Raw genomic sequence first — 16,324 nt, 5'->3', positions numbered from 1 at the left:
TGACAATGAAAGGTGTTGGCCCCAGCAGGTGGTGTGTCTGTATGTAAGTGAAAATTTAAGAACGTGTGTGTGCTTGCCTTAGCGCATGCTGATTTTCCACTAAACAACTCTTAAGGCTGTTGCAATTGAACATTTTTGCCTGAAAAACAAGGATCTATTGAAAAGGTGCAAGAAGCCTTAACCCTGTTATCCAAGAAAGCACAAGGGATTTGGGCTAATATAACAGAAACACCCTCTCCCTTTTGTTCTGGAGTATCAATTCATAGTTTGCCCACAAATATACAGTCAATTCACTTTACAGTGTATTCTGTGATGCACTTTGAGACGTCTCAAAGACACGATAAAGCGCTATAACAAATGCAAGGATTATTATATTATTATAGTTAAGTCGAGATAACACCAATGAATAGCACAAGGTAACAGGCCAAAAATGAGTCACCAGAAGTAATTTAGGAGTCGGGTTTCAGTTCCTCAGTTTATGGGCATTTCCGAGAAATCAGTCACAGAAGCATGCCTTTTTTGAAAAAAAGACTTGCAGAGAAGCCGTTTTGAATATCTCATGCACACGAATCAATGCTTTGCTCTAAAGTGAGTTGTGATTTTTCCGTATTCCTTCTGCATGTGGTGAACCTTAAGGAACACATGCACAGAGCATAGTTTAATATATAGTTTGGGAAACGACATCTCAAGCAACTGCCAGGATGGTGGAAAGCTAATTGGATGAAGCTTGGTCTTCTTTCACCTAGCAAATCCTTATGCTCCTTACATAAACTGTACAGATCAGAAGTAGACGGAATCAACATTAAAATCAATTCCCTTTCTCCCACCCTATAGGGCACGGACAGTCCCATTGGTGACTGCAGTACAACTCAAATTCTTGTATTCTCCAAATCTCTCGCTCAGCCACATCAACCATGCCAGGCTCCAAATAGAGATCAGACACTGTGTGACACAGAGAGCCACAGAGCGAGAGAGAGAGGATGGGGGTTCCCTCCAGCAAGAAAGCAAACAAAGTGCAAACACAGAAATGGAAGTGACACTGTAACCAGCTGTCTTCCACAAGTGAAGCAAGGAAGATCGCTCTTTGGCCCATTTGATCTCATCATTCCAGAACACCCACCCTGCTGTCCCCCCACCAGAGCATCAAGCTGTTTCTCAAAGGAAGATAGCTCACAGGAAATGGAGTGAAGACACAAATTGCATTTAATTTATGCATTTAAATAAGCTCCTTTATTTGGTTTAATGTTAGTAAGGAATACGGAGGGCGAGGGGGTCTTTGATTACCATACAATTTATACAGTGCCCTTCATGCTGGGAGGACGTCTCAAAGGGCCTGACGGTGCTGGCTGGGACCCAAGCTGGGGGTGGGAGCTCAGGGCGTGGAGAGGAGAAAGATGAACGAAAATGCAGTCAAAGAATTGCATTTTGAGACGAGCCTTGAATGCGGGAGGGAGAGAGAGAGGTCACACAAACCACCTATTCCTTTAGGTCACACAAACCACCTATTCTTTCTCCAGGCTCCGGGCCGCCATTTTAAAAATTCCAAGCAGCTTGAGAACTTAAGTGAGAACAATGGCAACTCACTCACCCATTCCCCTGCCCACTCCTGAGATGCATTTTAATGACCAGTTACAGAAACACTGAACTCCGTGACTGATAGCAATTTCTGACTGAAACTAACAGGCAGCTGGACTGAATTACAATATGACTAATCTGAGCCAGGGGCTGCAAGAACATCGGAAGCTTGCGAACTGAACCTAAGCTGTGTGGAACTATCTCTCAGCGTCTTGAGTCAAAATAAGATTCTAGCCTCCTAATTACTCCCAGGGACTGTTTGTTTTTACATTTTCATGTGCACAGTGCTGAACTGCCAAGCGACTAACTTTGGAGAATCTTGGGAGATATCCACACAGAGCACACTGGCAGGTCAGCCCAGTGTGTGGAAGTGGTGGTCAGAGAAACAGATGGCCATTACATTCATACACAAGATCTCCTACCTCACGTTGTCTCAGCTGGAAGCTCTTCCCTTCCTGGTAGCAGTTGTAGGTTTTTAAGAACATTAACAGTTCGGACCTAAATTCATAAAAGATAAGGTTGTTATTAAATGGAGACATAGTTAACATTCTCTGAATGAAAACATGTTTTTCAGTCTCGCTCTGTTGGTAGTCTCTGAATCAGAAGGTTGTGGGTTAAGCCTCACATCAGGACATGGAACTCATAGTCTATGTTGACACTTTGGTGCAGTGCTCGGTGTGCGCCACATTGTTGGAAGTGCCATGCTTTGGATGAGACTTGAAACCAAGGCCCCATCTGCCCCTGTTCAGATGGACATTAATGATCCCACTGCACTATTCAAAAAGAGAAGAAACTTTCTCCCGGTGTCCTGGCCAACAATCCCCCAAAGAGAATTTGTCATTCACTTCATGGCTTTTTGTGAGGCATTGCTGTGCACAAATTAGCTCCAAACACACAATTGCTGCACTTTACAGTAAATCCTGTGAAGTGCTTTGACAAAGTGAAAGATGCACTACCAAATGCAAGGATTGCTATTATTTATTATAACACAGATACAAAATAAAACATTCAGCTTGTAAATTTCACGGTTCCAACTGATGTGGTTTTATTTCAGGGAAGGGAGGTAGCATTTATACATTTGTAAATCCAGAAATATTATTGTTCTCATTGTAAATGTACAATAAAATAATATTTTAGAGAAGTCAGCAGCCATACTACTTTTTATAATAATAATTTCTAATCAATCTTGCTTTGTAAATTGCTGCTGAATCATTTTCTGTCATAACTTAATAATCATAATCCCTACATTTGATACAGAGCTTTGCTTATCAGGATGTCTCGAAGCGCTTTATAGATTTTACTGTAAAGTGCAATGACTGTATTTTTGTAGGCGAACGTGGCAGACAATGTGTGCACAGCAATATCCCACAAATAGCCATGAAGTGAGTGACCAACTTTTGTTTGGGGGATTGTCAGTCACTAAATCGGGAGAAACTACCTTCTCTTTTCGAATCGTGCCATGGGATCTTTAACATCGACTTGAAAAGGCACCAGACAGGACCTCGGTTTAACATATCATCTGAAGGACTGCTCCTCCGACAATGCAGCATTATTCACCACTGCACTGGGGTGTCAACCTAGAATGTATATTCAAAGACACAACTGAGCTTTGAATCAACAAGCTTTTGACTCAGAGCCATGAGTGCTACTAACTGAGCCAGGCTGATATTTGACTCATGTCTGGAGTCATTTATTGACCTGCCATTGGTCATAGAGTTTCATGACTCAAACAATCCAGCCCTCTGAACCAAGCAAGATTGAGAGTGATCCTTGAAGGGAAGCGACCTTCACTTAACACAGAGAAATGCATGTTCGTACTTACTTGGAAATGCATTTGTCTTCACTAATTTTAACAAAGGCAGTTTGTTGATTTCCTTCCATCACTTTTCGAAGTGTCAGACTCACTCATAGAAGTAGGTTCCCCTGAAACAAAGACGTTAATTTGTGAATATATTCCTTTTTTGAACACTCCTTCCCATGAATGACCCAAAAGCAATGTGAAGCAAGAATCAGCTAACAACATATTTAATTGTAGTTCATTCTATTTGGGGGGGTGTCTGAGACATGCAGAAACCCAGCACTTTGCTTAAAAGTATCCAAACCAAACTGAGAATTCCACACATCCCACCTACACATGGAAATTAAGATAGATCGTTGGAATAGAATGATCATTCTTTCACTGGAGGGACACATCCTGCTTACCTAATTCCAGAAAGTATTAGGCACAGGTCGGCCAGAGTTAAGGAAAGGACCCTAGAGTGTGCACTGGGGTAACTGCTGGAGTCTGACTAGCTAAAACCATAGCTTGCCATTGATAGCACTGTATGGCAAGCTTTCCAGCTGCTCGTCCAGCTAGGACCACCCTCCCCTTTAGGGCTTTGGCTTGCAGAGTTAACAGGAGCTGAGTGGGAAGAGTCCTTGTCCCTAGTGACTGGTCAATTGTAATTGAAATTCAGTGAAAGGCTGGAAATTAAAAGAGTTGTATCAGATACAGGCCCTCAAAAGGGGAATGAAACCTTTCATGTCGGAAGCAAGTTCAGACTTGTTTCATTGACATAATCTTTACAAATATAATTTTGTTGCTGTTGTAATCAAAACAGAAATTCACTTCCTTTTTATCAATAAGTAACGTTTTTTGTTTGTTCAGTCAGGAGACTTTACACAATTTCTGAAAAAGTATCCAAACCAGATAGATTTCTACATTAGCAAGGCCACCCATGCATGGCAATTTTTTTGTGTCTGGAATGGAATGCACACTCTCTCCCTGGATTTAATTCTGGAAAGTATTAGGTGCAGGTTGCAGAGAGCTTATGGATCCCAGAGCGTGTGTTGGGGGTAATTGTTGGAGCTTAACCAGCTGAAACCACATAGCTTGCCATATGGGAACTCTCTGCAAACTTCCTGCTGCTTATCCAGTTAACATCACCCTACCTATTCGGGCTTTGGCTTGCAGGATTAATAGGAGCTGAGATGATAGAATCCCCATACCTGTTACACTTTCCCAACACAGGTGACTATTTGGAACCAGCAGGGTTGATTGAACCTGTAAACATCTATACTGGAGATACTGCAAGGCCAGTCTTTAATTACAGCGCTGCATAAAATGAAACAAGTTCATTGTCTAAAATGAATTTCCTTTGCACAAACCAAGGAGGTTATTCATTAACTCAATAGGATAAAACCATATCTTGCAAAGAATAAGGTGCCTATTTGGTGAGAAGCTCAATAAGATTCTTGAACATTCTGTTAAGTTGTTTTTAATCTTCTAATATGACATGATACATTGGCTAGCAAAATACATAGGCATTCATTAAGGTTTACCAATGGAAACCAATAATGCCAACCAAGGAACAATTCCAAGAAGATGAAATATATAAAATCAAATATAAGTTAGTGATTCAGGAGGTTAGTTCAAATAAACGTGCAATTTCTGTGATAGCAAAGTTTCACAAACAACAATGTGATGAGCAGTCAACTCATTTCAATTCGGAAGTATACATTTAATAAGATAATTTTTGCATTTGATATAATGCTTCACAGGAATTTTACTGTGAAGTGTAGTCACTGTGTCTTTTGTGGCAAACACAGCAGCCAATTTGCACACAGCAATGTCCTACAAACAGCCATAAGTGAATGATCAATTTTACGTGAGAATTGTTGGCCAGGACACAGGGAGAGAAATCATAAATGCACCCATTTTCACTGCATGCCAATATATTCCATCTTTTTACAAATAACGTCCAATTATATTTTTTAAAAACCCTCCCTGCTGATGTACACTTCTCTGCTCCTGGTCTGTGGACTCTCCTTGCTGGAGTGCAGTTCCACAGGTACTGATTGCCCTTCAGTCCCATTCGTTTCCCTCCCCCACTCACATGGACATTGTCCATGTGTGAGCCTTGGCAGCGAGCATCGACGGGTCACTCTGCAGAACAGAGCCCGACTCTCTCTCCACCTGGCTGCCTACAACCTGTAGAAGGGTGCCGAAGAGTGTGTTTTAATGAACTCCTTTTCAAAATTAATCGGATTGCCTAGGCCAATATCTGAAAGCACTTAACGTTAAGTACTGCATTTAATCTGTTGCACCATCTGGAATGAATACAGCTACAGCTGTTCATAACAAAGCCAAGTAAAAGGTCAATGGAGAGTAAGAGAACTTCAACCTGCACTCGTGTAGTGTAGTCAGCAATGTAAGATTCATCCAGACGTCTGACAGGAACTGGATAGAGTATGGACAGCTGATCAGAAGTGACCACACAAACCAGAATCAACACCCACAGAAGGAGCAAGTCCAAAATTTTTCAATAATCCAGTGCCGACATTGAGAAATTGTAAAACATTACAAAAGAGACCGTGCAGATCATATAGACATAAAATTGAAAGCATGAGAATTGGACGTTATAGATTACAATGGCTAATCTTAATAATGTTTACTACAATAGTACAACATTTGAACTGAGTTTATGGTTGGTTCACTTGGTTCATTTTCCACATTACAACATAGATTAGTCTACTGACTACTTTACTGTACTGACTAATCTATTAATTAGTCTAAATCTCAATAGATTATCAATAGTGGCAGACAATGACCCTATTGATTTATCTAATCACTAATCTCAAAAATGTAATTGTAAATTCCAGTAAATTTTCATTGTAAATTTCAATTCCAGGCAGGACGAAACCTTGGGCAAATTTCCTTACTCCACACGCCTAATAATAATCCCTCCAAAAAACACAATAATAAATTGTTCATTTTCAATCCATGACTGTTTGTGGGACACTCACTGCTGTGTGCAATTGGTTCCCACGTTTCGCCCACAAATATACAGTCAATTCACTTTACAGTACATTTTGCGAAGCGCTTTCAGATGTCTAGAAGACGTGAAAAGCGCTATATCAAATTCAAGGATTATTATTATTATTGTAAATTGAACTCAGATCATGTTCTTTTCTATGTTCTTTCCATTGCTGAGTTGCTGGAATGAGATTATTTTGTTTCAACTTCATTTCCAAAGTACAAGGAAAAATGGTAACAGTGGTTTAGAGTTTGAAATGGACTGTACAAGCTAGCAACAAAATACTAAAACCATTGGTATGGAATTTCTTTAAAATAGGGCTTAAATGTGCTTTATAGAGCACTCGCTTCACAAGCAAGAGGACGTGGGTACAATTCCCGCAGGGCGAAACGTTGGGCAAATTTCCTTACTCCACATGCCTCTGTTTACCGAGCAGTAAGTAGGAACCTGGTTGTTCGTCGATTGGCTGATCTCTTTTCCAGGGGTAATAATCCCTTCAAAAAAATAATAATAAAATAATAATAATTTGGACACTCAATTCATGACTGTTTGTGGAACACTGCTGTGCGCAATTGGCTGCCGTGTTTCAGCTACAAAATATACAATTAATTCACTTTACAGTATATTCTGTGAAGCGCTTTGAGACATCTCGAAGACATGATAAGGCACTATATCAAATGCGAGGATTATTATTATTATTAAAATACCATAAGTCACTTTAAAGCGAAGGGATAGTTACATGAATGTAATCTTAAAATAACAGCAATAAACAGAGATTTTCACATCAGGAGGACATCTCAAAGCACTTCACAGGATTTACTGTAAAGTGTAGTGACTGTATTTTGTAGGCAAATGCAAATGCTGGACCACCTGTGAAAAGTAGCTATCAACACCACTTCCTCCTAAACAGAGGTTTATAGAGTCCCTAAATTGAACCCATTCTGACTGATGCTCCACTCCCCACAATCTCACCATTTCACTTAGCAGGAATTGCTATATGAGATATTGTAATGTGATAAGGTGCTATAAAAAGTACAAGTTCTAGTTTCATAGGTTAGATGCTCCTGCCATACACTGAGTACATGAGTGTTGTCTTTGTGTTGACCGCCAACTGCAATATTTAGTACAAACAAACTTGTATGTCTGTCACTGCTTGGAAGTGAAAAATGACTCCAGAAGTGTTTGCTCTGTGTTGATCAACATGTCTGGTCTCCGCTCTCATGCCCTTTATGTTAATCTCTTCTGTATGGTTAACTGATTCATACCCTGCTTTCCTTGTCAACACCGTACAATTTCCATCAAAGCCGTTTAGCATACTGATTCTGTTATCTTTTAAAGTTTGGATTCTGACCCCAGGTAATCTCTAGAATTCTTGCATCTTGCCAATATTTAAAACCTACTGTCAGACCCTTTCACTTGTATTAATAACTTACAGCAGTTATTATTTGTGCCAAAAAAATTTAGGTTCAAATCAATGATCTTCTCTTGCTCTGCAATTGGCTATCATACAAAGCGTGGTTAAAAGGTCACAAAGGTGCAACATATTCCAATAAATTACTCACTGTTAACCTGTAAATTACCAAACTCTGCCAATATATAATGGCAGTAAATTAGAAGCTTCAAACGACAGGAGTGAGTGGCTGTCAGTGTGCTGAATTCGGTAGAGGTGATACCAACGTAAAGCACTTGCGTTGCTTTATCAGAATACCTGAAAGAATTACGCAGGTTTGTTCATTATAAATTGAACTGCAATACTTGTTGAATAGAAAATGTGAATTTACTTATCTTTTCAATACCACTTATGTGTTAGGCAAGAAATGTTTTGTTATTTGAATGCTGTGTTGCGACTAGTACTGACTGCCCTGTGTCACAGACAGTGGGTTTGTGGGCTCTAGGCCACTGTGCAATGCTAACAATGGTTGGTGGTCTCTGGATATCCCTTGTCTGCTGGTCTGTGTGGTGTTTGGCAGGTTTCATTTTGACCTTCCTGTCCGATGAGTTTCTGTGACTTAGTTACTAACTGAAAACTTCAAAACCCACTCATAATAATAATAATCCTTGCATTTAATAAAGGGCCTTATCACGTCTTTGAGACATCTCAAAGCACTTCACACAATGTACTGTCAAGTGAATTGACTGTATATTTTGTGGGAAAAACTCGGCGGCCAATTGCGCACAGCAGTGTCCCACAAACAGTCATGGATTGAGTGACCAATTTATTAATATGCTTTTTTTGAAGGAATCATCACCCCGGAAAAGTGATCTGCCAATCGACTAACAACCGGGTATCTACTTACTACTAGGTAAACAAGAGGCGTGTGGAGTAAGGAAACTTGCCCAACGGTTCGCCCTGCCGGGAATCGAACCCAGGTCTCTCGCTTGCGAGGCGAGTGCTCTAACCACTGAGCTACAAGACTTTCATGCAGCAATCAACATAGGTTTACAATCGTCTTAGCCTTAAATTCTTGTGTCATAAAAATGCAAAGTTCAAGATTTATATTTTTCTTAGGTACCGCAGAAATCAAACGTGAGCTGGAAATGGATTTCAACTTTCGCATTGCAATCCTTCTGATCGTTCTTTCGAGCGCGTATTTCTCTTTCGGTGAGTAACAGATTTCTCAGACTGTGTATGAAAACTAACAATGTTGCCTTTTGAACATATTAGCATATTATCGGTTTCAAATATCTCAAAGTGCTTCACACGATGAGATACTTTAAGGTGAGTACTAATAGATTGTCCCAGTGTCTGTTACGTTTCAATGACCTGGTAGAACAACAGGAGTTGTAAAGTTATGCTTTAGAGTTGTACGGAGCAATTTCAGGACAGAAGCGTTTCTTTACGAGAAAGTACTCAACCAGTGGAACAGCTCGCCAGGAAAGGTGTTAGAGGCCATTGCACTGGACTGATTGAAAAAGCAGCTTGATGCTGTGATTAGGGGTGATGGAAAGGGGTGGGGATTGATGGGTAGTGTGTTCTAAAGCGATGAGATCAGATGGGCTAAAGTGCCTTCTTCATCCAAACTAACCTTGTGACCTTGTGATCAAGTGACCTGCTGATTTAACTAACTTTGTGAACATTACAACCTTTTGCAGTCGAACCTTCTGACAAATGTCATTGTTCCAATTTGGTGAATTCTGTGGATATCAGCCAGGTCACAAAGTTCTCCATAATCTACCGAACAGTCAATTGTAAGATGCTTGCAATTCGGTAAGTACTATATCTGACCATTGCTTGACCATAATGATTCTTAGAAGATGGCAGTAGATCCAATTAACTCCACCCCACCACCCCACCCAGCACGCAAATGCCCAATATTTGGATGAGAGAAGATAAATGGCATTCTCAATGCAAAGGGCTATGATGCTGGAGCTGTGTCCTTACATTCAACGACATCTGCAGCAAAACCACAGATAAATCATACCAAAAAAAACTTTCATTTTTTGCACATTTCTATGGTTTCCATTACTCAGCAATGACCATTCGATGACCACAGATATGCCGTAGGAGCCAACATTCCTTTGAGATGATTGTTTGAAAAGCCAACAGTTGAGCCTCACACGACGCCAAGTTCTCAGGCCAGAGTCCCTGAGTACCGGGAAGACAGACAAACATTTGGTGATTAGTTCACAGCCCCACTCCCTTTCCCCGCTCTGCCACTCATCTTCACTAATTCTCTTCCCTTCCCGACCTCTCCTCCAGGTCTCCTGATTCCTTTTCCTTTCACCCGGGAGTACAGTTGTTTGAAAAAAACTGTGAACAACCAGTTTCAAAAATAAGCCTAAATTGGAGGATTTTCCAAAATTCTGAATAATTTTAAATTTTACAACACTGGCTTTAAGGCTAAGACAATAAGAAATTTTGGGTGGGGCCTTGGCAGACCCTGGTACAATTACCTGCATATAACCGTGATTAGATAGGGCGTTGGGGAACCTTTCTGGTTTCCTTAAGTGATTCAATGATCCAATAACCACAACTGCAGCCAAGTTCAACATGAATATGAATGTAAGTAAGCTGATTGTGTTTGGTTTAACAGAGTCATGATGAAGGGGAACAAAGAAGTTTGCCTTCATTACAAAAAGCAAGATGGAAAATGGCTACAGCGATGCCTAGACAGGTCAGTTCAAAACAAGTTTGCCCAACTTGTGCGCCAAACTTTTTTGTATCACTTAAGATGATCGAAAGCACGATCAAAGAGGGCTTGAATTAGGCCACAGAGTGAGTCGGACGGACTCCAAAATTAGTAATGTAGAGGCTTCATAATTTCTATTACTTTATCTTACTGACACTTCTTTATCTTTATCAAAAGATTTTGCACTGAATTTATTGTGCTATTCAAAGGCTTTCAACTGCCGATTTATACAATATAACACTGTGTACACTAGGAGGAAAGATCATCAGCAAAGTTAAAGATTACTATTCCTTTCATTTCTGAACTTTGTTACTGATGATCAGGGATGTCTGTAAACTTCAGCAGTAAATCTGCTGATAATTATGCTCATTCAGTAATTATAATAATAATAGTAATTCTTGCATTTGATATAACACTTTTCATGTCTTCTAGATGTCTCAAAGCGCTTCACAGAATATACTGTAAAGTGAATTGACTGTATATTTGTGGGTGAAACATGGGAGCCAATCGCGCACAGTAGTGTCCAACAAACAGTCATGGATTGAGTGACCAAATTATTATTATTTTTTTCTTGAGGGATTATTATCAGGCATGTGAAGGAAACTTACCCAAGGTTTCGACCTGCCGGGAATTGAACCCAGGTCTCTCACTTGCAAGGCGAGTGCTCTAACCACTGAGCTACAGGATTCCACAATGTGATCAATTAATAAATTAAGAAAATATTTCTGCTTATGGGTGGGAAATGTGTAAGCAGTCAGATTGAGTTGTGAAATGTCAGCTATAAAGAAAAATGATCTGTGCATTCCAAGGAAGGCTAGAATTCTCTCCTCTCAACTCAAACCCACCTCAGTAATCAGCGCAGACCATGAATGTTAATATCGAGTCCAATGCCTATTTTTGATGCAGTTTAATATTGTAGAGGTGATCTGTGAAATTTTTGATAGCTCATTGAAGATCAAATCTGTGAAAAGCACAAGCTACCTTGTGTCCACGTAATGCACACACCCTGATTTGAACATTACCCATTACAGAGGCTGCACTAGAAGGTCGATATTTATATACTATTAATTAATTAATATTAATTGGAACCAGATCATTTACGCAGAGGGAAATTATGGACTTTGGGTGAGGGAAGCTGCCCTAGATGGTATTTGGCAGCAACACGAGTGTTAAAATAATGGATAGCTCAGCCGACAAAGCACAGAGTAGGTTTGAATGCCGGTCAGCCCTCAAGCTGCTCATCTCAAACAGGCCAAGTGTTCCTGAAAAATCCACCAGATAAAATTGATAATTTACATCACGGCTTTTTATTTGGGACACTGCTGTGTGCAAATTGGCTGCTGATTTTCCTACAAAATGCAGTCACTGCACATTACAGGAAATCCTTTGAGACATTCTCCTGACATGAAAGGTACTATATCAAATGTAAGTACAGTATTAGTATTAGTTCTGTTGGTAAGTGTGTGTGTATGGATATTGGATGATGGCAGATTAAGAGTACTTCCTTTTTCAAACCCTTTTACATTGTTTCTCTTCAAATACTTCTCAAATTCTCTCTCATGGTTAGATGACTTTTTTTAAGACACATGTTATGTGAAAATTGAGATTCATTACGTTTTGTCATGTGGGTTGTTTCAGGATGAAAGAGAATCCAAACCAATGGCAGATATGTCTTAACATGATTTCAAGAAAAGGTTTATACACCATCTTATGATCTTCGCATGGAAAGACGTGTGATGCATTCCATCCATGCAACGTTCCACAGTTGGGTTTAATGTATGCAGAAAACCAATCAGCTGCAGACTCATAGAACTAGATTTTGGGGGATTAAATTACACATCAATTGCAAATTATTTCTCAATCCAAGTCTCACCACTATGAATTGCACTTCTTAATCCTGTAGCATGTAAATATGATCACTTATCAATAACACTAATACAAATCAATGTATTAATCAGTCGCATTAATATACTGTGGTAAGTGTCTGCATCTGATTTAACTTCAGACACAAAGATGAATAAGATCACTTCGAATATAAGGTGTTTTAGTCTGAAACAGCACAAATTGGAACCTAATGTCCAGATTAAAGATGGCTGTAAGAATGCTCATGAGGTGAAATTCATTACTTTAAATTTACTAGGTTGGATCAATGCCTTGACAATTACTTTGTGTACCTTTGGACTTCTGTGCAGTTCTTACATGTTAATATAGATTATTTTAAAGCCAACTAGAAGTAAAGGTGGCACCAATGGCTATGTATTGGCAAATCAAACCCACAGCTTTGTCGAGCACAAGTCCAGTGTGTCAGACCGACTTATTAATTCCAGGCAACCAAAATATTACTCAGCATTTAACGACACTGACTCACTGCTTATTATGTAGTCGAGACTCCCCTCAATGAATGTGTATTGTAGTCTCGGCCTGGTAAAATCAAGCAGATCAGTTTGACCAGGCAAACAGCAGTTGCCCAGGAATTGTTTGCTATCACTCTGTAATGACATGTTTAATATTTTATAATTTCACATTGTCCAAAATGTAAACCCACTTCGGTAGCAAAGGATTAATTGGGCAACTACCATCATAATAATAATTCCTGCATTTGATATAGCGCCTTATTACATCTTTGAGACGTCTCAAAGCGCTTCACAGAATATACTGTAAAGTGAATTGACTGTATTTTTTATGTAAATGCACGGTGTAAGTTTCTGTTAAACACAGCTTTATTGTGGATTTGCTTGACAAATCTTCCAAGATTCATCCACTTGCAATAAAGGAAACAATATACTGTGTGCTTTTTTTGTTGTCAATTTTATGTTGCGCACCATGAATTGTCTTAATGTATGTGAATATGTGTTGCACGTTGACGGGAAGCAAGTAGTTTCTGTTAGATAACCCTTAAAGAGGAAATAAGACAATTAACTGGGAACCAATGCAAAAAGACCAGTGAGTATAAAAAGGGATTTCGGGGGCACAATTGGTATGGGTTTATGGTTGGAGTTCAGAATAAAATAGTCACCTTCTATATTACATTTTCAATAAGCACAAGAAGCCAAGGAGGGAAGAGTCAGTAACTCTGCACAATGCAATATCAAGCCACCAGAGGTAATGAATGATGTGAGGTGTAGTATCACCTGGTGGCTTACAGTCACAACAACAGCAAATTGCATTTGTATAGTGCCCTTCATGCAGAGTAGCATCTTGAAACACAGTGGGGTTGGACACTGAACAAGAGAGAAGGGGGAGGGAGAAGTGTCCATAGGCGGGGTGGAAGAAGTGGGTCTTAATGTGCTTTAAAGATAGATAAAGAGGAGGCGAGGTGTAGGGTTAAGGATCAATCCCCAAAGCTTCGCAGACTGCTTTCCTGGATTTCTGTGACAAAACACTTTGAATGTTGAGATAAATAACCATTTATTACCCCCACCCCAACCCCTTGCCCCCTTCCTTAAAATATTTAACTTCTATTAATTATATTGGGGATTACAATTCAACAGACTTTGGTTACCCTCCTCCATGTGTCTTGTATTCATGTGTCTTGACAGTGAGTGTCCAACTATTTGACGTCAAAGAAGATGGGGGAGAGATAGGCGTAGCTGCTCTGCCCAACCCTGTCTTCACCCACTAATAGAAGTCATTGGATAGAAACAAGAACAGGAACCCTGGTTGTATTTCCCAGTGGCGCTGAAGCCAATGAGTCTCGTAGTGTAGTGGTAGAGAGCTCGCCTCGCAAGCGAGAGGACCTGGGTTCGATACCCGGGCAGGACAAAACTTTAGGCTAGTTTCCTTACTCCACACGCCTCTGTTTACCTAGCATTAAGTAGGAATCTGGTTGTTAGTCAAATGACGGATCACTTTCCAGCGGCAATAATCCCTCTCCCCCCACCAAAAAAATTAATTGGTCACTCATTCCACGACTGTTTGGGGGACACTGCTTTGTGCAATTGGCTGCCACATTTCGCCCACAAAATATAGTCACCCCACTTTACAATATATTCTGTGAAGCGCTTTGAGACGTCTCAAAGAAGTGATAAGGCGCTACATCAAATGCAAGGTTATTATTATTAATTTCACCACTTTTCCAGCTGCAAAAAACTGAGGCCAGGTCACTGAGGGCAGAGCAGGGATCAAACCAGGCATCTTCCCTATCTGTACAGCTCAGCCATGTGCTGGATAAACTCATCGAGTGTCTGGAAAATCAGTGAGAAATTCCATTTATTGGTTCAGAATAACTGTCTGAAATCAGCTGGCTGAGATGTCAGATGTTTCCTCCAATAAAAGTAATTAAAAGTGATTAAAAGTGAAGTGATTTGAACACTGGGATCAAGTCTCAACAGCAGGTGCTGGCTGCAGGTCAGATTTCCCCAAAGCACAATTACTCACTTCCGTCGAGCCTGAAAATTCTATCGCGTCTTCAGGGACAGTCCTGCAATGATCAGCATAACAGAAAATAATGTTTTAGAAAAAAAAGAAGGGGGAGGTAGGGGAAATCGGAGGGAACTTTCGCAAGGCAAACTGGAGAGGATATCTTCCGCCTGAACAGCTGTGGCCCTATGATCCATGCTCCATTCATCTGACGAAGCAGCAGTTCAGCCCAAAGTTCACTTGAATTTCGATAGCATTTTGGAATGAGTTGGGTAAATGAGGTCAATTGCAATGACACTTCATTCTGCGTGTTGCTGATTTCCTTTGGTCTATGTCTAATCTATTTCAAGGAGCTCAAATTCAAGTTGAATTAAAAAGTTATTGGTCTGAATTGGGTAAGGTCTCCATGTGAGTCTATGACTCAATGCAAAGAAGAATGTCATCTCCCAGCAATGTGACTCAAGGGATGTGAAGGAAACCTCAACTCATCTTCAAGCATTTCCTGAAATTATGACCCAATATTCAGCAACTGGAGTCACCAAAGCATTTTGCTGTACTGCTTGGAAACTTGTCAGCATTGCATACCCGTCATATCTCTGATCACTTCCAAATTAAATTAATCCTTGCGTTTGATACACTGTTAGCACCTTTCACATCAGAAGACGGCTCAAAATGTTTCACAGGATTTGCTGTAAAGTGTGGTGACTGTGTATGTTATAATAATAATAATAATCCTTGCATTTGATATAGCGCTTTTCACATTGGGAGGACGTCCTAAAGCGCTTCACAGAATATACTGTAAAATGAATTGACAGTATATTTGTGACCGAACGCGGCAGCCAATTGCGCACAGCAATGTCCCACAAACAGTCGTAGATGGAAAATGACCAATTTATTATTGTTTTTGGTTTTGGAGGGATTATTATTAGGCGTGTGGAGTAAGGAAACTTGCCCAAGGTTTCGCACTGCCTGGAATTGAACTCAGGTCTCTCACTTGCAAAGCGAGTGCTCTAACCACTGAGCTACAGGACTCCACAAAGGCAAACATGGCAATCGATTTGCACACAGCAATTTACCACACAGTTATAGAGTGCATGACTAATTTTTTATGGGTGGGGGGTGTTCAGCAAGGACACCAGGAGAAACTTCCCTGTCTTTTCGAGCAGTGCCAATGTGATCTTTAACATCCACCTGAACAGGACCTCTGCCCTGTGCAGAAAGTGTGAAGCTTAAAGGTCGGATTCTGAAGACACTTTGTTAGATCGAAAGAAACTTTAAAGCTGAGAGTGGGTGTCAAAAGTAGAAAGGTATTCAGTTTACCGGAATTAAAACCCTTCACCTTGTGAGCACGACAACGAATTAATCTGTCCAAGATGCTTTTATATACAGTCAATGCACTTTACTGTATATTCTGTGAAGCGCTTTAAGATGTCTCAAAGATGTGATGAGGAGCTGGATTAAATG

At 40.2% G+C, this 16,324-nt stretch overlaps 2 protein-coding genes across 4 annotated transcripts in view; one reads left to right on the top strand and one right to left on the bottom strand.

The window, feature by feature from the left end:
* The window catches only part of rassf4a (Ras association domain family member 4a), an 83,414-nt gene that overhangs the window by 34,028 nt on the left and 33,062 nt on the right, over positions 1-16,324 (bottom strand). For all 3 annotated transcript variants that reach the window (XM_007899047.1, XM_042336614.1, XM_007899046.2), the window contains exons 2-3: positions 3,398-3,498; positions 1,998-2,073 (exon numbers count right to left, since the gene is read on the bottom strand). In XM_007899047.1, coding sequence (XP_007897238.1) covers positions 1,998-2,073; positions 3,398-3,456 — 135 coding nt within the window. In that variant the 5' untranslated portion in view covers positions 3,457-3,498. The remainder of the gene's footprint in view (positions 1-1,997; positions 2,074-3,397; positions 3,499-16,324) is intronic.
* LOC103182145 lies at positions 7,955-13,290 on the top strand. The gene is made up of 5 exons (XM_007899024.2): positions 7,955-8,096; positions 8,881-8,973; positions 9,465-9,579; positions 10,406-10,486; positions 12,140-13,290. The coding sequence occupies exons 2-5, from the start codon at positions 8,910-8,912 to the stop codon at positions 12,213-12,215; spliced, it is 336 nt and encodes a 111-aa protein (XP_007897215.1). The 5' UTR covers positions 7,955-8,096; positions 8,881-8,909; the 3' UTR covers positions 12,216-13,290.

Source organism: Callorhinchus milii, unplaced genomic scaffold, assembly GCF_018977255.1.
Source record: "Callorhinchus milii isolate IMCB2004 unplaced genomic scaffold, IMCB_Cmil_1.0 Scaffold7, whole genome shotgun sequence".
Taxonomy (NCBI): Eukaryota; Metazoa; Chordata; class Chondrichthyes; order Chimaeriformes; family Callorhinchidae; genus Callorhinchus; species Callorhinchus milii.
This window is presented reverse-complemented; position numbering and strand designations above follow the sequence as displayed.

Coding starts and splice junctions, on each gene's coding strand:
- LOC103182145 (XM_007899024.2), top strand. CDS start 8,910: ATGGATTTCAACTTTCGCATTGCAATCCTTCTGATCGTTCTTTCGAGC. Junction 9,580..10,405: donor TGTAAGATGCTTGCAATTCG/GTAAGTACTATA, acceptor TTGGTTTAACAG/AGTCATGATGAAGGGGAACA. Junction 10,487..12,139: donor CTACAGCGATGCCTAGACAG/GTCAGTTCAAAA, acceptor GGGTTGTTTCAG/GATGAAAGAGAATCCAAACC.